Source organism: Rhincodon typus, chromosome 18 (genome assembly GCF_021869965.1).
Source record: "Rhincodon typus isolate 14 chromosome 18, sRhiTyp1.1, whole genome shotgun sequence".
NCBI classification, from domain to species: Eukaryota; Metazoa; Chordata; class Chondrichthyes; order Orectolobiformes; family Rhincodontidae; genus Rhincodon; species Rhincodon typus.
Genome location: NC_063349.1, coordinates 12,715,427 through 12,737,079, shown reverse-complemented (window position 1 = coordinate 12,737,079; position 21,653 = coordinate 12,715,427). Strand labels below are relative to the sequence as shown.

Here is a 21,653-nt window from a genome sequence, read left to right as displayed (position 1 = left end):
CTGACGTTTCGGTCTGATGAAGGGTCTAGGCCCGAAACGTCAGCCTTACTGCTCCTATGATGCTGTTTGGCCTGCTGTGTTCATCCAGCTCTGCACCTTGTTGTCTCATTCTTCAAGTTGTTTTTCTTTATTTGACTACAGAATATTAAATATTGAACCAAACAAGAAGGTAGGTCACTTCATTCCAACAGTGCAAATATTTCCAATTTTGCAGATCTGAAAAAATTATTAAAAATGAATCTGTCTGGCTAAATAAATGAACTTGTATGCAGTGTCACATGACACTGGAGGCATGGCAAATGTCACACTCTTTGTTGGAATCTCATTGATAATCAAGCTCACAAGGATTATCATAATGACTGGCCAGTAAGAGTAATTTATCAAAGAACCTTCCTAATGCTCACTCAGACACTATAATATCTCATTGTTTAGCTTTTTTCAAATCTAAGCAGTTTTAATGTTATGCCACACTGGTTCCTCCATAATTGAGCCTCAAACTCCCTATTGCTTTCAGAATTCAGGAAACAATCAGAAAACTGAGTAAAGCTAAAAGCATTGTTTCCCTGCAGTGCATTATTTTCCAACTGTGCTTTGCCCAAATATATGTCAAACATTTAGGAATTCTTGGTCAGTGATGTATCAAAACAAATCATGAGATTCCTCCCTCAAAATCCTTGATACGAGACTAAATGAGTACATGATTAGCTCTCCTACTCACTCTACAGAAAGAACAGCTATTTTTAAATAGTCGATAGCCCTGCCTATTAATTACATAATGTCAATGGTCTCCAGAGTACCACAGGCAACATTCAGTAACATAAATAAGACTACGCAAACAGAGAATAAGTATTCAAAGGTCAGGCCAGCAATCTGTCTTTGGATTATCAAACACATCAACATTATCTCATCAACTTAACCGTTTAACTTTATGAATTGATTGACAAAAAAAGAGACAAAGAACTTAGAAACCTGCAACTATCTCTTCAGCAAGCTATATTTTTGCGCTTCCAATTGTTCAGAGTTAAAGTAATCCGCAATGAATCATACAGACTAGAGAGGTCACCTGAAACAGGGTTACTCTTGGTCTAGAGATAGTAAGAACTGCAGATGTTGGAATCAGAGATAACACCGTGTGGAGCTGGAGAAGCACAGCAGGCCAGGCAGCATCAGAGGAGCAGGAAAGTTGACGTTTCAGGTCGGGACCCTTCTGTTCCTCCAGCTCCACACTATGTTACTGCTGGTCTAGTTTTTGATCTTATCTGTAACACAGGCAGAGGCGCTACAATTGATTTGAGCGCCTCTGTAATAATGTGGTGACAATCAACCTGGGGTCCCCACTGCTAATCACTATCCAGTGAATTGAAACTCAAATGTAAAAGTACTCACACCAGGTAAGTACAGGTTATGTTGCCCTCTACAGTCAATATCAAATGCAAAGTATCAACAACTCATTTGGTCAAGGTACTACAAGCTGACTGGGAATTGCTTATTCGGTGAGAATGTCCATACCTTTTGGACTTGTAGCATGGCTTCAGAACCCTGGAGCAAACTTGCAATGATGTCATGGAGGTGCACATCACGAAGTATAAATACCAGAGTGGGTGGGGTTAGAACATTGGTCTACACTGCCACTCTCGACTTGACTCATCTGAGCACCAGAACATAAACACACAATGAAAGATAGATTGTTCCTTATCTAGCATAACTATAAGTCAGAGCCCGGCACATCATTGATTACCATGAATATCAGTATTTAGCAATAATTTACAATAATTAACACTGACGCTTAGGCCAGAAGACAGTTCTTGATTTTACCTCCAGGGGAGGCAATGGCCCAGTGGTATTATCGCTGGTGTGTTAATCCAGAGACCCACGTAATGTTCTGGAGGCCCAGGTTCAAATCCCCCCCTTGGCAGATAGTGGATTGGAATTCAATAAATATCTGGAATTGAGAATATAATGATGACTATTGTCGATTGTCAGAATCTGGTTCACTAACGTCCTTTAGGGAAGGAAACTGCAATTCTTACCTGGTCTGGCTTACATGTGACTCCAGACTACATCTGTTTGGACACAGATTTACAGGACATTCCACGCCCATAAACGCAATGTGTTTGAGCTTGTAGGAATAATCAGATAGGCCATTTGTAAACACTATATATGCTCATGCTTCTTCAACAGGTCCAAGAGGGATAGACAGCAAACTCCAAGCACAATGGAGAATGCTGCATCCTTAAGCATTCTCTCCATGAGCCCTGACGACGTCAAGAAACATAAAAATAGCTTGTATAAACACAAAGGCAAAGGCACAGTATTTATGTTCAATCACTTTCATTGCATTGTTCAAGAAAAACGAAAAGCAGCCTTTTCAGCTAACTCACTCAATCAACTTGACCTACAGCTTTGACTTAATGGTTACCTTTAAAATGCAAAGCAGCTCTCTAATTATGCCCTGCAAAAAAGATTAGAATCATTTACATGCCACAGTTAGTATCAGAAACCTCTTCCTTGCATGTCACTGAGGCATGGTGCCACCCACTGGCACCAGTTGCAGCTGTTCACCCTGCACCAATAAGCCACTGCTGCATCTTCTCAACAAAACCCATCTGCGCATTCAACATTTTCTCAGTGTCCCAGTTACTGGCTCATATAGGACAGTGAGGCAGCATGCTAACCACTGAGCCACCATGCTGTCTCACAGCACCAGGGATCTGGGTTCGATTCCACCCTCGGGCGACTGTCTGTGTGGAGTTTGCACATTCTCTCTGTGTCTGCGTGGGTTTCCTCCGGGTGCTCCAGTTTCCTCCCACAGTCCAAAGATGTGCAGGGTAGGTGGACTGGTCACGCTGAATTGCTCATAGCATCCAGGATGTGTAGATTAGGTGGATTAGCCATGGGATATGCAGAGTTACAGGGATAGGGGAGGGGGACAGATCTGGTTGGGATGCTCTTTGGAGGGTTGGTGTGGACTCAATGGGCCAAATAGCCTGCTTCCACACTGTAAGGGTTCTATTCTATGATTGAAAGAGTGACCAAAAGATATCTAGTGGCTGAATGCAACCGTATTCTGTACAGAGTAACTCTCCAGTAAATTATATTACGCCCAAACCTGACGTTAAACAACACTGGTACTTATTGCTAAGTGAAAATAACAAATACCATGACAGAACAGGGGCTCACAGTAGCCTGTGAAATGGTAATAGAGAAAGGGTGAACTGATTGAACAAAGCAGTACAGATCTAATGAGCACACAGAACACAAAGTGACAATGTAAATTGATCATGCTCAGTAAGAGCTTCCAGGATGAGAAATCTAGCCCTGAAATTCTTAACGATTTTCTCTCTCTGCGTCACATAGCCCAGTCCATCACAAAAACCAGCCTTCCTTCCATTGACTCCGTCCACACTCGCCTCAGGAAAGCAGCCTATATAATCAAAGACCCCTCCCATCCCAGTTTTGCTCTCTTCCACCTCACCTTCATCATAGAATCCCTACAATATGAAAACAGGCCCTTCGTCCAACAAGTCCAAACAGAACCTCAGAGCATCCCACCCAGACCCATCCCCCTGTAACCCACCCAATCTACACATCCCTGAACGCTACGGGCAATTTAGCATGGCCAATCCATCTAATCTGCGCATCTTCGGACTGTGGGAGGAAACCGGAGCACTCGGAGGAAACCCACACAGACACGGGGAGAATGTGCCAACTCCACACAGACAGTCGCCCGAGGATGGAATTGAACCCAGGTTGCTGGCGCTGTGAGGCAGCAGAGCTAACCACTGAGCCACCGTGCCGCCCCAACAGAACATCTATTCCCTGACCAGGAATCGAACCCAGGCCGCTGTGGCAAAAGCACCAAATCCTAACCACTAGACCACCAGGGAATACTGTTGGGCAGAAGATACAAAGGTTTGAAAACATGTACCAACAGATTTAAGAACAGTTTCTTCACCGCTGCTATCAGACTTATGAACAGACCTCTCATATTAAAGTTGATCTTTCTCTGCACCTTCTCTGTAGCTGTAATACTATATTCTGCATTCTGTTCTATTACCCTGATGTACTTAAGGTAATGATTTGTCTAAATAGCATGCAAAACAATGTATCTTGGTATATGTGACAATAATAAATCAAACTAAATCTTTCTCTCCCTCAATACCCACCCTCCATTAGCTTCCCCTCAAATCTGGTGACTAGTTTACTTTGTGCATTCTAGTCTTACACAGGTCAGTTGCCATTCTATCACAGGTTTCATTACATCACTGAATCACATTCTTCTCTCACTGTCTTTTGACCCTTAGTTATCAACGTATCTGTCCAACTTGCATTTCAACTTTCCACTCCAGAATCAGACACGATAAAAATAATGCCTTGCTCACTCCAATCAGTCTCATCATGTCTTGTACCCTGATAGTTGAAGAAACCATTCATCAGTCTCACTAACTGTTGCTCCTACACTTCGTGATACCTGAACAAAAAATTTAAGAATTGCAATCGGGATGATCACAAGATGAGCCTGGCAGGATTGTGGGATGGGGATGGGGTATCACAGTGTCACGAGATATTTTTATTCATCACATTCCTGCTTTTGTTGACTTACTTCTGCTGCTGTATGCAAATAAAGCCTAGCTTTGCAACTTTCTGGGTAGCAGATACAGCCTTTTCTGAATTCTGAACATGGGTTCCCAATATATCAACAATTGAGTTACGTTAGCTTCATTGTACTTCCAGGTCAGGTCCAATGGCAAAGTCATCTTGACAAGATGAGAAAAGTACTTTGCTGTTTTCAGGAATGAATCGAAGGGTTATCTTCCTTTCCTGTTGGGGTGTTCATGCAGAGGGTCCATACATATTCCAAGACTTCATTTAAAGGGATAAAGTATTACACAGGCACACTTTGGAACCCACATTTGTTCACAGCAATGAGGAACAGGAAGTGTGGATCTCAAAGGCTACAGCTCTATATATTGCTAAAGGCACAGAGCGACACTAGGATTATTATCTGAATTCAGCAAGTCAGCTAGTCCTATTGGAAAAGGGGCCACCACTAGGAATGTAAGGCACTTGGCTGATTCAGGTGATAGACCCCTTGTAAAGGGGATTTATTTACACTTTTTTGAAGCTGCATGAGATTGCTAAATTCAGGGAGATAAAACTCAGTGTTGTCCATTTTTGGGCATTTGAGTTAGAGGACAGTAGGTGCTCCAGCTTAATTGGCTAGACTCAGAATAGGGAGTCTCGATGGAGCTATCGGGCAGACATCGCGGAGGTCAGAGTCAGCTGGGGAGGAGACACACACTACAATTCAGGGTCTAGACCCGAAACGTCAGCGTTCCTGCTCCTCTGAAGCTGCTTGGCCTGCTGTGTTCATCCAGCTCTACACCTTGTTATCTACAGTTCAGGGGTAGGGTTAGGGCCGGAAGGGGAGGTGATAGGGTTCAGAGATTCTTGGACTGGAAGCAATGCTGACTAGGATAATTGCCAAATTTATTCATTTACGTAGGTGATGCTAAAACACGCTTTGTTGGCGTGTAGTCAACACGTGCAAATCCATGTTAAATCAGAGGTTTGGTTCCACATTTCTACACACAAAGGGCTCAAAGTCTTGCCAGATGGGAAATAAAGGTGCCTGTTTAATCTCTGCATTCCAATGAGGAAGGAGGATTCAGAAAAAGGAGTACGCCAGCCTAGGTTAATCAGGGAAGTCAAGGGTAGCATCAGATTGAAAGAGAAACCATACAATGTGGCAAAAACCAGTGGTAACGCAGAGGACTGGGCAAGTGTTAAACAGCCACAAAAGACAACCAGAAGAATAAGGAAGAAAATAAACTTTGAGGGTAAACGAGCAAGGGGCGGCACGGTGACTCAGTGATTAGCACTGCTGCCTCACAGCACCAGGGACCCAGGTTCGATTCCAGCCTCAGGCGACTGTCTGTGCGGAGTTTGCACATTCTCCCTGTGTCTGCGTGGGTTTCCTCCAGGTGCTCCGGTTTCCTCCCACAGTCCAAAGATGTGCAGGTTAGGGGGATTGGCCACGCTAAATTGCCCATAGTGTTTAGGGATGTATAGGTTAGATGGGTCATAGGGGGATGGGTCTGAGGGGATGCTCTGATGGTCAGTGTGGACTTGTTGGGCCGATGGGCCTGTTTCCACACTGTAGGGATTCTATGATCTGATCTCTATTATCTAAACAGACAGCAAGAGCCTCTTTAAATATACGCAAAGGAAAAAAGAAGTCACCGTGAACGCAGGCAGTTTCGAGAATGATGCTGGGGGAATAATAATGGTGAAGCAGGAACTGGCAGAAGAATTGAATAAATAATTTGCATCAGTCTTCACAGTGTAAGACACTAACAGCATTCCAAAATCAATACATAATCAAGGGGCAAAACGAAGAGAGGAAATAAATACAACAACTATCAGTAGAGAAGGAGTGTAAGGGAAACTAATGGGGCTAAAAACTGACTTGATGAGATGCATCTTTGGCTATTAAAGGAAGTAGCTACAGAAACCGTGGATGCACTGTAGTAATCTGCTTAGAATCCTTAGATTCAGCAAAGATCCCAGAGATTGGAAAACTTCCAATGCAACATCTTTATTAAAACATAAACATAAAGAAGTAACTGTAGACCAGTTAGCATAAAATCTGTAATTGGGAACATGTTAAAATCAATTATAAACGCTGTAATTGCCGAGCATTTAGAAAGAGATAATATAATGAAGCAGACTCAACATGGCTTCATGAAGGGGAAGTCATTCCTGACAAATTTACTAGAATTTTCCGAGATGGTAAAAAGCAGATAGATAGAGAGGAAGCAGCAGATGTAATAAATTTGGACGTACAGAAGGTGCTTGATAAGGAACATCACATCAGGCTCTTTAATAAGTTATGAGCCCACGGCATTGGAGATAGTACGAGTAAGAGGGTTGGGATACGGGAGTATTTTCAAGATGGCTAGTGAGTAGTAGTAAGTGCCACGGGGATTAGTGCTGGGATCCCAATTATTTACAATGCATATAATGATTTGGGCGAGGAAAGTAAATATAGTACAGTTAAATTTACGGATGACACAAAAATAGGTGGGAAGGCAAGTGGTGAGAATGACACATGGTCTTCAGGGGGATATAGACAAGTAAAGCAAGTGGGCAAAAACGTGGCAGATGGAATAAAACGTGAGGCTATGTACTTTGGAAGAATAGAGCAGCTTGGTATTAATTACATGGAGAAAGACTGCAGAACAGAGGGAGTTCGGAGTCATCTTCCATGAATTACAAAAAGCTAGCATTCAAGTTCAGTGGGTAATAGGGAAGGCAATGGAATACTGACCTTTAATTCAAAGGGAAAGTATAAAAGGAAGGAAGTTTTGCTAAAACTATACCACCATATATTAAATCAGACCACAATTGTAATTATTGCAAATCATTTTGTGTTCTTATCTAAGATAAGATATACTGGCATTGGAGGCAGTCAGAGAAGGTTCACTGGGCTGATCACAGGAATTGTTTTATAAGGACAGGTTCAGCAGATTGGGTCTGTACTCATGGGAATTTGGAAGAATGTCAGGTGACCTTTGAGTTTCATAAGGGACTTGACAGAGTAGATGCAGAAGGTTGTTTCCCCTTGTGGGAGAGTCTAGGACCAGAGGCACAATTTCAGAATAAGGGTCGCACATTTAAGACAGAGATGAGGTGGTATTTCTTCTCTCAAAAAGGTGGCGAATCCATGGATTTCTTTATCGCAGAGAGCTACTGAGGCCAGGATTTTAGGCATATACAAGGATGAGACAGGCAGATATTTAATTAATAAGGGAATCAAGGGACATGAGGAAAAGACAGGAAAGCAGAGTTGAGAATTATCAGATCAGTCATAATCTCATGGAATGATAGAGCAGTTTTGATGGGCTGAATGGCCTACTACTGCTCCTGTCTTAGAAGGCACGATTGGTTGCAAGTGTACACACGTCATATCCCCTATTTTGAAGCTTTAGGTCGTCATATAGCACCTGAAAGGTGGTTGCTATGCACCCAATTTAATCTCTCCCAAATGCTCTCTCGCTTGTCGATAAGATTCAAAACTCCCAGTTGAACTCAAAACAAGAACATCAAGATCCATGTCATCTAAAAATGTCAACACACTAAAGAATAAAGGAAAATTGGCCAACTCAAAGCTGAATTTCTGTCAACAGTTCCAATTAACATCTTCATATTTTAAGGAGCCACTCTTGTGCTCAACTATCAAACACACGAAAGCGCCCACAAGAAATTATTCTAATCATCAAATTTTAATTTTCCCTCCGGTAATCACAATGGTATGATTCCTCAGCGTGTCAGGCTGTGACACTCCGCTAAGTATTACCTACCATGTTACATCCTGCACTTAACTGAGAAAAGCAAGCAGTCAATTCTCTTACAGGAGAAACAAGGCTAATAAGAACTGACTCAGGCACTGAACGTGCCCTCCAGGTTATGCCAAATTTAATCAGAACACACCATCTGGAACACAGTGGCTAATGTCACATTTGCCTAAACTCCTTCAGATCATGTGGTGGGTCAATGGAGAACCTGAAAATTATGAAATAAAAAGATTTCACAGAAGGCTGTAAAATTAATTAAGTCTCAGACAACTCATTTTCCACCTTCTGTAACGTTGTGCACATGGAGGGGAATCGTTAACCCTGAGAAAGAATAGGTTTGACTTCAGTGGAATGTAAAACATTTCAAACCTCAAATCCTTCCACCACATTTGAACTAAGCCAGGGTCATGGGGCAGGCAAGCAAGCAATCCACTCATCAAATTATTTTAATCAGACTGGAAGCGTCAGATTGTCATCTCAGTTTTAGGGTTAATACTCATCTCAGGAAATCTGCCATCTAAAAAGGTGGGGGAGGTCAGGTGCCTGGATGAAGCAAGTTCCTTTCTTGCACAACTTGAAGCCAAGGGGAAGCAGAAGCAAATCTGTTTCTCCTGCCGTACCCAACGCCCTCAACCCTCATCCTAACAATTCCTTCTGTCACGCACACTTCCAGCTCCCAGTGACTGCACCTTTCTGATTCCTTCGTTCCATGTTCACTGGGTGCAATCCGCAATCTTTGGGATGTGGGCATTGTTGGCCAGACCAGCATTTATTGCCCATCTGTAACTGTCCCTGGTGGCAAACGGTCTTCTTGAAATGCTGTAGTCCTTGATATGTAAATGATGCCAAGCTGCTGTTAGGAAGGGTACTCCAGGACTCTGGCCCAGCAAGAGTGAAGGAATCATGGCATAACTTCAAATCAGGGTAGTTTGTGGCTTGGAAGGGAACTTGTAGTTGGTGGTGTTCCCAGATATAAAAAGGATATGGCCGGCAGATAACAGACAGAAGCTGTGGTCTTGGCAAATGCTGTCAGAGGTGAGTCATTGCAGAACATCTTGTAGATGCCACACTCTGATGCCACAGCATTGGTGAAGGGCATGAACGTTGAAGGTGGTGAATTAGGTGCCAGTCAAGTGGACAGCTTTTGTCCTGGATGGTGTCAAGTTTCTTAAGTGCTGTTGCAGCTGCACCCATCCAGGGAAGTGGGGAGTATTCCGTCATACTCTTGACTTGTATCTTGTAGATGGTAACAGGCTTTGTGCAATCAGGCGGTGAGTTATCCACTGCAGAATTCCTAGCTGCTGACCTGCTCTTGTAGCCCAATAGGTGTTTGGCTGAAAAAAAAAGGACCTGCAGATGCTGGAAATCTCAAACAAAAACAGAAATTGCTGGAGAAACTCAGCAGGTCTGGCAGCATCTGTGGAGAGAAATCAGAGTCAACATTTCGGGTCCGGTAACCCTTCCTCAGAACTCAGTTACCCACTTCTGAAGAAGGGTCACTAGACTCGAAACGTTAACTCTGCTTACCCCTGCTGAGTTTCTCCAGCAATTTCTCTTTTTCATTGTGATTTATATGGCTGGCCCAGTTCAGTTTCCAGTCAATGGTAATTTCCAGGACGTTGATATTGGGCAGGGGGGATTCAACAATTGTAATGTCATTAAACATCTAAGAGAGATGGTTAGATTCCAGCTTATTGGAAATCGTCTTGCCTGGCACATATGGAACCCAATGTAACTTCCCACTTGTCAGTCCAAATCTGATAATTTTGTAGGAAAGTCACGATAGAGTAAAAGGTTTCCAATTGCTAGGGAATCCAAACCTAACAGTCATCAACATAGAGTAGACACTAATAAAACCAATAGAAATGTCTTTACCAGAAAACAGTTAGAATGTGGAAGGGAGCAGGTCAGATATCTAGAATAGATGCATTTAAGGCAAATCTAGGTACACGAGATACGGAGAAGAATAGAAAAATATAATGATACGATGAGACGAATTAGTGGGTGTGGATTGGGAAAGATGGACATTTGAGACATAAACAATGGCCATTTGGGTTAAACAACCTGTTTCTGCTCTGTACAATCTTTGTAACTGTCTATACAGGAGCATCCAGCTCTATTCTGAGGAAGGGTTACCGGACCGGAAACATTAAATCTAATTTCTCTCTGCAGATGCTGCCAGACCTGCTGGGCTTTTGAAGAAATTTCTGTTTTTGTTTCTGATTTCCAGCATCCACTGTTCTTTTGGTTTTTATCAGGTACTTACAGCATGTTTAACTGCTGCTTTGAAACTACAGCTGAAACAACAGCCCATGTCTGCAAATATTTGCAATAGCTTAACCTCCTCCAGGTGAAGATGTGGACCACAAACATTTAATGGTTTTTAAATTACTATTAAATTCTGATTGTTGGGAGGATGCTTGCTGCAAAAAAAAATGTGAGCAATCATAAGAACCATAATTTGACGAGTCGACGTTAATAAAATATGTTACATGAAGATATTTCATCCATGAGAGGTAAATAAATGACCTAAGTTTATAATAGGCTGCTAGTAATGTAAAACATAGCTAAACAGCGTCTAGTATCACGCTTTCAACAGCATATGGCAGGTCACACACTGCCTTACAATTTGTCTGTAAATGAAGGGTAACCACATATTCATTTTAAACACTTCACCGCCCAGTTACACTCCTGCAATTCTTCCCATTGATTAGACTTGGGAAAAAAAAATAGTGGGCACATCTTAGCCATACAGAGAACCAAAGCATCAGAAGAGGATCTTTAATGGTTAGAAACTGCTCATTTTACTTTTTAAGTGTTGGAGTTGATTGGCCTCCTGACATGAGTTTCTTGTAGAAAAACATTTTGTAAATTGTTTCCCTCATTTGCCCCAACTGCCTTATCCACCACATCAATGAGATCCACTTTTATTGCATGATGTAAATTGCATCTCAGTGAAGCGGTGAGCAATATAGTCAATGGCAAACAGGCTATCAACTGGTTGGACCCAGCGAAGAGGAAAATGGGCACGTGAGAGGGTCAGTCATCTCAGCTGCTTCATCAATGATCCTTGCTCCATTTTAATATCGGCAGAATGTTCGCTGACGACTGTAGTATTCAGTACTACTCGCAACTCCTCACTTACTGTGACATCTGCGACAGCCGTGCAGCGGAGCCCAAACAACATTCAGATTTAAGTGCTAAATAATAGTGCATGCCCGTAATGACCATCTCCAACAGGAGAGTCAAACCATCACCCCTTCAGCTTTAACAGCATGTTCATCACTGAACCCCAACAACGTGAACATCCTAGAAATCACCACTGACTCGATTCCATGGACTCGCATTGATTTAACTGAACCTGTCACATAAACACTGTGGCTACAAGAGCAAATTAGAGAACTTCCACACAGAAATGCTGCAGTAGGTAACCCACCTTTGACTCCTAAGACACACCCCACCATGTAAAAGGCACATATCACAAAAGTGGTGGACTTTCTCCACTTGCTTGGATGAGTCCAGCTCCAACAACACTTAAGCAGCAGCTCAACACCACCCAGGTCAAAACACACCACTGGATAATGGATCCATCTACCCAATCCACTATCTTAAACATTTTCACTGCTGCAGTGTTCCATTTACAAGATACATTGTGAAAATTCACCAAGACATCTTTAACAGGGCCTTCCAAACTATGACCTCTACCAAATGAGGAACCAAGCAGCAGATGCACAGGGACGCCACCGCCTGCAAGTACCTGTCCACCTGTATACAGCACTCTGACTTAGAAACGTAACACTATTCCTTCACTGTTGCGGTCCTAAAAGCATGGAACAGCCTCATTAACAGTGCTGTGAGTGTTCCTACATGACATGGTTGCAATGCTTCAAGAAGGTAGCTCATTATTCCCCTTACAAGGGCAATTAGGGATGGGCAACAAATGTTGGTCTTTGGGAAAGTTCCGAGGAAGAATCATACTGGATTTGAAACATTAATTCTGTTTTTCTCTCTTCACAGCTGTTGACAGAGTTGCTGAGTATTTCCTGCACTTTCATTTTCATATTAACTGTTCAAACAGTGAGACAAGAACTCTATTAAATAAACTGTTGAGCATCAGTTAATAAACCATGTAAAAATACCAAGTAAAACAAATGCATTCTTATTTTTACTTTCAGCTATGGATGTAATTTTTTTGATGACAATGTTGACTTGATTATACATTGCTCCACATTTATTACATTCTTAATTTTCCTTGCACATCCCTTTCAGCATATCCAATGGGTACATGTTAGATACCAGGTAGCCTTTGTAAATACTATATGCATTGATATTAGACTAAATCAAACGAGTGACAGGTTTCAGCTACAAATAAACTACAAAATAAGGGACTCTTTTCAAGACAATACTGAAGGACATGTGAAGATCTGTAAGAGCAGTTCAAATTTAGAACGGATTTTGAAAATGCAAACAAAAAGAAAACAAATTAATTGCTCGATGAGTCAGTGACAAGAGGTCATTTATTAGAAAATGGGATGCATTATCAGAAACAATAGTGAAGCATAATCCAAAGTAGCTTTTAAAATCAAAATAGATAAATCATGAAACAGAACAATTTGAAAGATGAAGAATAAACAGGGGAATAGCATAAATGGATGGTGCATTCAGTCAGCTGATACTGAGATGATTGTCATATTACAATTCCTTCAGTGCTGAATAATTTGGATTCTTCCCTAACCCCACACAATGTTCACACATCTATACTATTCTTACATACTTCCAATACAAGCAATTTTGCTCTTTGGCTCAGTTTGTAAATTTCAGCCACGTGTCAACGTATGCTTTTACCTACCTGTTCCTTTGCTGGGATACGGAGGCTTGAAGAATTTAACAACGCCATACACATTTATGGTGACGCCGCCTTTGATTTCGTTTAGCGGTACATAAGTATAATCATGCATTCTGAGCTGCAAAAGACATTAAAGTAACATAAATCACAACAAGGAATGTTGTATTCTACCACAAATTGGAATTATTCAGCAAAAATTAAAGGAGAATGCAGATTAAAAAGAGACTTTGGTTAATAGGCTATTTGTTACGTATCCTGTCGATATGGGATCACAAAGGTAATTGTATTATGATGGAAAAACGCAACCACCTTGCTCTGGACTCAGCTGTTCATTACCTTTTAGAGCAAAAACCACATGAACTAACATAAAACCACATAATGAACCTTGAGGAGCAGGATAATAAAAAAGCTAGTCAAAGCTATTGATCAATAAAAGAGCAAGAGCCCCTAGCAACCCCGAAAGTTTAGGTAGGACTCGCTATTTACCGAGCATGTTCATTCCCACCATTAGCTGCAAAACTGATAAATCCGCGTATTCATCTAAAGCTTTTGAGTACTACAAGAATGATGTTGACCTTCGGTTTTCTCAGAAATTATTCAAATACTATTAAAAAAAAGACTCAAGATTCTCAAAGGGAGCCAAAAAGTCCACAACTGAGCAGTTAACCTGATTTCATTTGTGTCCATCAATTTATAACATGCATGACATGCACTTCAAAGGGTGGAAAGGCTTTTGAAAATATTTAAATCATTAAACAATAATAAAAAGAGCCATCGCGAGGTTGCCCCTACCCACCGTGAAGTCTCTCCTAGCCCTCTGCTAAAAAGAAATCCCTCCATTCTCCAGACCCTTTCACCACCTCAGGCTATCTCAAAGTGCTGAACAGCTAATGAAGAATTGTTGAAGTGCAGTCACTGTTGTAAGGTGTGATTCATGGCAGTCAATTCATACACACCAAGATCTCGCAACATAATGTGATCAGGTAACTCAGTGATCTGAGTTAAGACATAAATATTGGGCAAAACATCAAGGAGAATTCATCTGCTCTTCTTTATACAATCCCAGAAGGGCTCAGTTTAACAGTTCATCCAAAAGATGGTAGCTCTGTCAACACTGCACTGGAGTGCCAACACTTATGTCGACTGAAACTCAAACCCATAATCTTGTGTCTCAGGAGCAGACGCTACGACTGAACCATGGCCGACACTCTCCCTATTATGATAAACATCCTTGCCTGCCTTGAGGAATTACCAGTTTGTGTTTCTTTCTGTAAGGTCTGAACATCAAGTACTCAGATGCTAACTCCACTGATAAACGGGCAAGTAAAAGCAAAAGAAAAGATGAGGATATAGCGCTCTTTCCTTCAGGTATCCCAAAATCAGTGGTTCAACCCAATGAGGCCCCACCCCTAACCAGACAGAGTAGATAATAATAAAATCTGCCCTATTAATTTTCATCTTATTGGCTTTAATGACAGCATTATGTTCCTTATCATCACTGCAACAATATAATTTTTCTTTATTCACATACCGCAACAGCAAAAAGTTGTTCGACATGTATTGAAAGTAAAAATGGTATCAATTTCCCTACAAAAAGATTGAACTTTTTATTTCTCTATTTTCCAATTTATTCCTACAATCTCGAATACTGGGCTTTTCATTTCTCTATTTTCTAATATTTTTCCTAAGAACTTGTACTGAAGAATCTGTACCTTGGAACCTTGTACCTAAAATGACGTTGTAAGTGGCAACTTGTAAACTTTTCACTGTACTGTTTTGAGTACATGTGACAATATAACTAATTCAATTCAGAAAGATGGGTCATCTTACTTCATCTTAACCTGAATTTAGGATTACTAAGTAAGACAAAAAGGATTTTGTTTCCTGGATTGCTTTTGTGACATACTTACACCTGGGGCAGTCATTCGCACTCATTAAAACTGAAAATAAATAGTGCTTTTAATTAATCGGGACATTGCCCATCTACCAACTGTTACAATATAATACAATGAAAGCATGAAGGGCCTACTAATGCCACAAGCAAAACAAGATGATAGGTGCTTTGAAAAAAAACAGTAAAAAGTTTCTGGTATCTTTGTAGTTTCTCCTCAAAATGTACTTTAATATATATACATATGTTCACATAACCCAGATGAATGTATGAATCAGGAGCAGGAATAGGTCATTCAACGACTTAAACTGGCTCTGGCATTTCATAAAATTCTAGCTGATGTGATTGTAGCCTTATCTCCATATTCCTGCTTACCCCTGATCCATTTAACCACATTGTTAGTGAAGAATCTATCCAACGCTACCTTAAAAATATTTAATCACCCCCACCTTCACTGATCTTTGTGGAAGAGACTTCCATAGAATTGTAACTCCCTGACAGAAAGAAAAATCTCATCTTCATCTCAAACTATTTCCTAGTTCTCCCATAAGTAAACATCCTTCAAAGAAACATCCTTTCAGCATCCACCCTAACAAGTTCGCTCAAGATATTACTTGTTTCAATAAGATCACCTCTCACTCTTCCAAACTCCAATGAATATAGGCCCAACCTGTCTATCTTTTCCTCATAAGATAGCCCCCTGATCCCAGAACACAGCACAGTGAGCCAACTGAAAGTCTGAGTGAAGGCAAGGTGTTTACTTTAATGGTGGCACAGAAAACTGGTCAGGATTCTTAATTCATGATATCCATCCACAATTCCAATACTATTATATAAAGCTCAGTAGAGCAATCAAGACTCAGTTTGGCGAAATCATCAATTAATCACTTGAAGTGAAACAAACACATCCTATTTATTTATTTGACTGAATGCTTAATTAAGTATGTTGCAGTAAATACACATTCAAAAGATCCCATGTTTAAGTGACATAAACAACAAACTTCAGAACAGTCCAGAGTAATCTTACAACAGGGCACAAACTAAATGATACATGTCTACTGACTCGAGATGGTCTTAACATCTCCCCGCAATGGGGCACCCGGGAGTCAGATTTGGATTCCGCACACAGTTCTGAATCACTTTTGTATTGATGCATATTCAAAACCATTTGATATTTCTCATTGTCTGGTGCTATTACAGCAGTCATACATCTATCACATCAATTTGAGTTAACTACAGTGATTCATTCAGACTTAGTGCAATGATTTTACCTAAGATCATGTTTACATTGTTCTAAGTTGTTTGTTTGGACTTGAAGCCAATCTCCAATATTTTTCATCCAAATCAATTAGAGCATCTTAGGGCATAGTCAAGTTTCCCTGCCGGGGGATTTGCAGGTTTTAACAGTTGAGTCAGATAGTGCCATGATCTACAAGCACTATGTAGTCATAACTACTCAATATTCAACACATTGCATGTTGAATCTTTCAATATTGTAGCCTTTCTGTAATCTTTTTACCAAGGGCTGCCAATTCTCTCGCACTCGTGGAGAATTCTCACACAGAAGATTGCAATATGCCTCTAATCCCTTTGATTTATCATTTTGCATATCACAGCAGAATGTGACATTGTGAGGCTATGGGGGACACAACTATCCAAGCACTCATAGCAACAGAGAACATCTTTGAAAATGATAAACGCTACAACAATAATAGAAGTCTTCCTTTAGTACACTGAATAGCAGATTACTTTAGCCACGCTGAGCTTTCTCTCCTCTTTCTCTTGCAAATCCACAGTCAGATGGGCTGTGAAGGCAATTAAGAGATACAGGAAAAAAAAGGGGATACAGAAATAGAGTGGGAGGTGCCTCCTGACTAAATATCTCCCACTGCTCGAGTTCATTCACTAAGGTACAGCTCTTCTCGAGTGCACTGGACTGTTACGTATTTGTTGTCCTGTCCTGCATTTATCACACATTCACTTGACTGATTCAACTGCAAATAATGAATTGGTTAAGTTACCCATCAGTTTTCCTGCAAGTGAGTTCAGCTCAATCAGGTGCCACACAGTTAATATCTTGCTTGTTTAGTTTGCTTTCCTAAGCCAGTATAACACTGCTGTTTCTGGTTGCATAGGAACTTTTCTTTCAGTTTGCCTTATTGGGTCTGAAACAGTGCTTTTAAACAATGGCTACAGTGAACAGTAATCCCCTACGTCCATTTCATCATGTGCAATACCAAAAATGCTGGAGAGCTTGAGGAAGAGATATGTAGCAGCAAGTGACATGTTATCGATCAGATCCAGTGCTTTCATTAAACACGCAGTAAAACAAGCTGCAATCTCTCACAGCAGACAACACTGCAACGCCTAGAGTTAAACAAAAAGAACCAGATGCCCTTTATAACATTGGCTCTTTAGAATGTTAGCACTGAATCTGCTGCTTTCCAGATCAGATTAAATTGCTGCATTAAAAAAAAAGTCCCTCACCTCAGCTGAGATTCTCTATCTTAAAAAGTCTAGATTTAAATCTGTACCCTTTGGTTACTAACTCACTTGCTTGTAAAAACCAATTAACAGATGAGAAGAGTGAGAGCTGATCTAATTAAAATGTGTATTTTCTTTTACAGAGTGTGACAGGGTAGATGCTAAGAAAATATTTTCTGGCTCCAGAAACGAGAACACAGCCATTTCAGATGAGAACTTTCTTCAACTAGATGAGAACATATGGGATTCTCCATCCCAGAGGGCTGTGGATTCTCTGTCAATGATTATATTTTAACACGGAGATCTAGGCACTTGAGAATTAAGGGAATGAAGAGAAATACAGACCATGCATAGAGTCGGGCAAAGTGCAGGGACAACAGTCAAGGTAGAACACAGGGAAGATCTAGCCTAGGTTGGACGGCAAGTGTGGTTAAGCAGCAGTCAAGATAAAATGGATAACGTTGTACAGCATAAGGAGCAATTATAATAAGTAAGGCAGCGAAAAAAAACCATAACAATCTGCACTTCCTCTGAACCCATCATATGTTTCTTTATTTGCTAATTTTACATGCAAGTCTAAAGAAACTAATAACTCTTCATTCCTGAGGCTGCTTTTAACAGAGCTTAAATTTTCTTTAAAAATATGCAATTTCTCAAATCAATGTTATTAACTAGCTGCAAAGCTGGGAAGAAACAAGCCAGCCAGATCTCCTGAAATACCAGGTGGAGAGTCTTCTAATTCTTTAAAAAAGTTCCCTCAGTTAAAATTGTAAACATTATTAAAAAGTAAAGTAAAGGTGTTCCTGAATCCCACGACATTTGTGCACAAAAAATACAACCAGTTACAGGGTGGAAAGCCATAAGAAATAGGAACAGGAGTAGGCTGGTCAGTCTCTTGAGCCTACTCTGCCATTCAATAGGATCATGGAAGATCTTACATTGCTCATGTCCACTTTCCTGCCATTTCCCATAACCTTTGATTCCCTGCCTGATCAAGGATCCATCTATCTCAGCCTTAAATAATACATTTGGACTCTGTTGCCGCTGCTATCTGTGTCAAGGAGTTTCAAAGACTCTCGAACCTCCGAGAAGAAGTTGCTCCTCATCTCAGTTTTAAATTGGCAGCCCTGGTCCCAGATTCTCCCATAAGGAGGAAACATCCTTTCAGCATTTACCCTATCAAACCCTGTAAGAATCCTATATCTTTCAATGCAATCACCTCTCATTCTTCTAAACTCCAGTGAGTAGAGACCCCAAACCTGTTTAGCCTTTGCTCATAAGACAATCCCTCCATACCAGGATCATCCTTGATGAGTAATAATTAAGAAACATACCAATTACAGGAAATGAGTTAATTAAGCAAACGACCAGCAAAGCAAACAACATGTTGTGGGATCTATTTTCTCCATATTTCAACAAATGCATTGACGTTCGTGATGTCCCTTCTCTTGTGGATTTCTCCAGATTATTAACTAGTTTAATTACCTGACCTAACTCATGATTACTAGTACACTTGTCTGCCTGCTTTTGTCATTACCTGAAGATCTTCACAAACATGTTATTATTATGTGACCTTCCCCTAAAACATTCTAGAGGGCTTTATCTGTTCACTAACTGACAGAAAGAGTACTCAAATATCAACTGATTAGATTTTCAGGGCACCATTCACTCTCCAATTCTAGTGTTCCTCTTTGTTATTGACTATTCAGTGACCAGCACAATCCATTTTAGTGCTGATGATTGCACTTCATCTGCAGTAGCTTCTTTTCACAGTGTACACTTTTATACCTTCTGTTACAATAGTTAAATTCTTGCATCTTGATCTCCCTCTGCCTTTGATGGGACTAAAGAGATTTTGCTCCATCAAGTCTCTCACAGTTAAAACTAAAAGCCACTACCTCATCCCTCTGTGCAACCCTTTGAGTTTACTATTGACATTTTGCCTTCTGATCTCAAATCAAATTCCTGTATCACAAAAAGGTTCCATGCTTCTAATCCCTCAAACTTTCCAAACACAAGATACCAATACTGTTCCTGTGCATTCATGGAAACACACAAATCGTTAAATTCATCAAACATTTCTCTCAATTTGAACAGATTGCAGCTGCCTAATGGACAATCTGCCTCTAAATTCTGGCTCTCAACATCTCTCTCCATTGTTTTTTTTTCCTTTATTTCTATTTTTAGCAAAATTACTATGGCGACTGCCCTCCAAACTAGCTTTCTTTCTGTTCCAAATCCAGTGGCCTGCATGTTCTCCTGCTCTCCGGCACCCACACTTTGTTGAACGAGGTTTTCACCCACTAATTTATTCCTCCTAAACTAAAGAAAAAAAAAGTTACTGCCTGCAAGCTCTACTTTTCTCCAAAAATCTACTAGCTCTGAAGAGAAATACAAACTCTGTGTCACTTAAACACAGTTTCATAGTTTAACTTGGTCTTCTACAGGGGACTGTTGATACGGAGCTACGTGTTCAACACTATAATTCCTTCTACACCATAATTCCAAACAAACTCACCTGTAAACTCCGAGACGTAGGTCTTGACTCCCCCCTCTAACTGGATCCTGAACCTTCTGACGCTTAGACTGCAATCAGTAAGAATAGACGACCATAATCCTCAACACCAGTGCCCCACAAAGCTGCGTACACAGCTCCCTACTATACTCCTTATACACTCACAAATGTGTGGCCAAATTCTACGCAAACTCCATTTACAAGTCTGCTGACGACAGCACCGTCGTAGGGCAGATCTCAAACAACAAGAAGGCAGGAGACAGAGTCCTTATTGGCATGGTGTAAAGGCAACAATCTCTCCACCAACATCAACAAAATGAAGGAGCTAGTCATTGACTTCAGAAAGCAGAGTGGAGGGCATTGTCCTGTCTGTATCAATGGTGCTGAGGTGGAGATGGTCGAAAGCATCAAGTTCCTGCGAGTGATGATCACCAACAATCTGTCCTGGTCCACCCACATTGACACAATGGTCAAGAAAGCACAACAACGCCTTTACTTGCTCATGAGGCTAAGGAAATTCACCATGTCGTACCACTCGTACCAAATTTTATGGATATACCACAGAAAGCATTCCTTTTGGATGCATCACAACTGCTCTTCCCAAGACTGCAAGAAACTACAGAGTCACGAACACAGCCCAGTCCATCACGAAAACCAGCCTTCCATCCACTGACCCCATCTATACTTCCCACTCCCTCGGGAAATCAACCAACATAATCAAAGACCCCTCCCACCCTAGTTATACTCTATTCCACCCTCTTCCATCAGGCAGAAGATATAAACGTTTGCATACACATATGAACAGGTTCAGGAACAGTTTCTTCCCCCCTGTTATTAGAGTTTTGAACAGACCTCTCAAATTTTGAATTTAAATGTTGATATTATTCTCTGTGCGCCTTCTCTGAAGATGTAACTCAAACTCGGGATGTGACCAAGTTGTCAGCCATTCCCACTGGAGACAGGAAACATAACAGAAGAATACCTCTGATAAGCCAAAGCTCCAGACTCTTCACTCCAGATTAGCCAAACCATGCCATCTTGTCATAGAACTACAACCACCATTTGTAGTGGAGTTAGGCTATACTAGAGTGTGAAACCACAGGCAAGCTATCACCTGACGTTGGGATCTCTCTGGATAAGAATATTCAAACCCTGTACGCATATGAAGTTTGTCACAAAGTTCAATGTGCTGTCCATTACAGATTAAATAAAGATACTGCAGCAAGTGAAAAACCAAGCTGCAAAGTGGAAGTCACTACAGAGTGGGGGTTCCACCATAGAGTCTGTCAACCGTTCTGAAGAATAAGGTAAACACTTAGCAACAATTTGAAAAGCGCTCTCTCCAACAAGACGACGAGAAGGGCTGCCTAGCTCTACATTGAAGATGATCTGTTAATGTGGTTCAAGGCAACTCGAACAAAGAACATACCCAGCTCCGAACCAATCCTGCAGGATCACACAGTCACCCTGACAAAGGGGCTCAGCCAATTCAAGACAAAGAATGGCATTGTCATCTACAGTTTGCAGTGTGGCTACAACAGTTAGATCAGCAATGACAGA

At 41.0% G+C, this 21,653-nt stretch overlaps 1 protein-coding gene across 10 annotated transcripts in view; it reads right to left on the bottom strand.

Moving 5' to 3' along the window:
- The window catches only part of pot1 (protection of telomeres 1 homolog), a 297,679-nt gene that overhangs the window by 189,589 nt on the left and 86,437 nt on the right, over positions 1–21,653 (bottom strand). For all 10 annotated transcript variants that reach the window (XM_048607978.1, XM_048607979.1, XM_048607982.1 and 7 more), the window contains one exon: positions 13,207–13,321. In XM_048607978.1, coding sequence (XP_048463935.1) covers positions 13,207–13,321 — 115 coding nt within the window. The remainder of the gene's footprint in view (positions 1–13,206; positions 13,322–21,653) is intronic.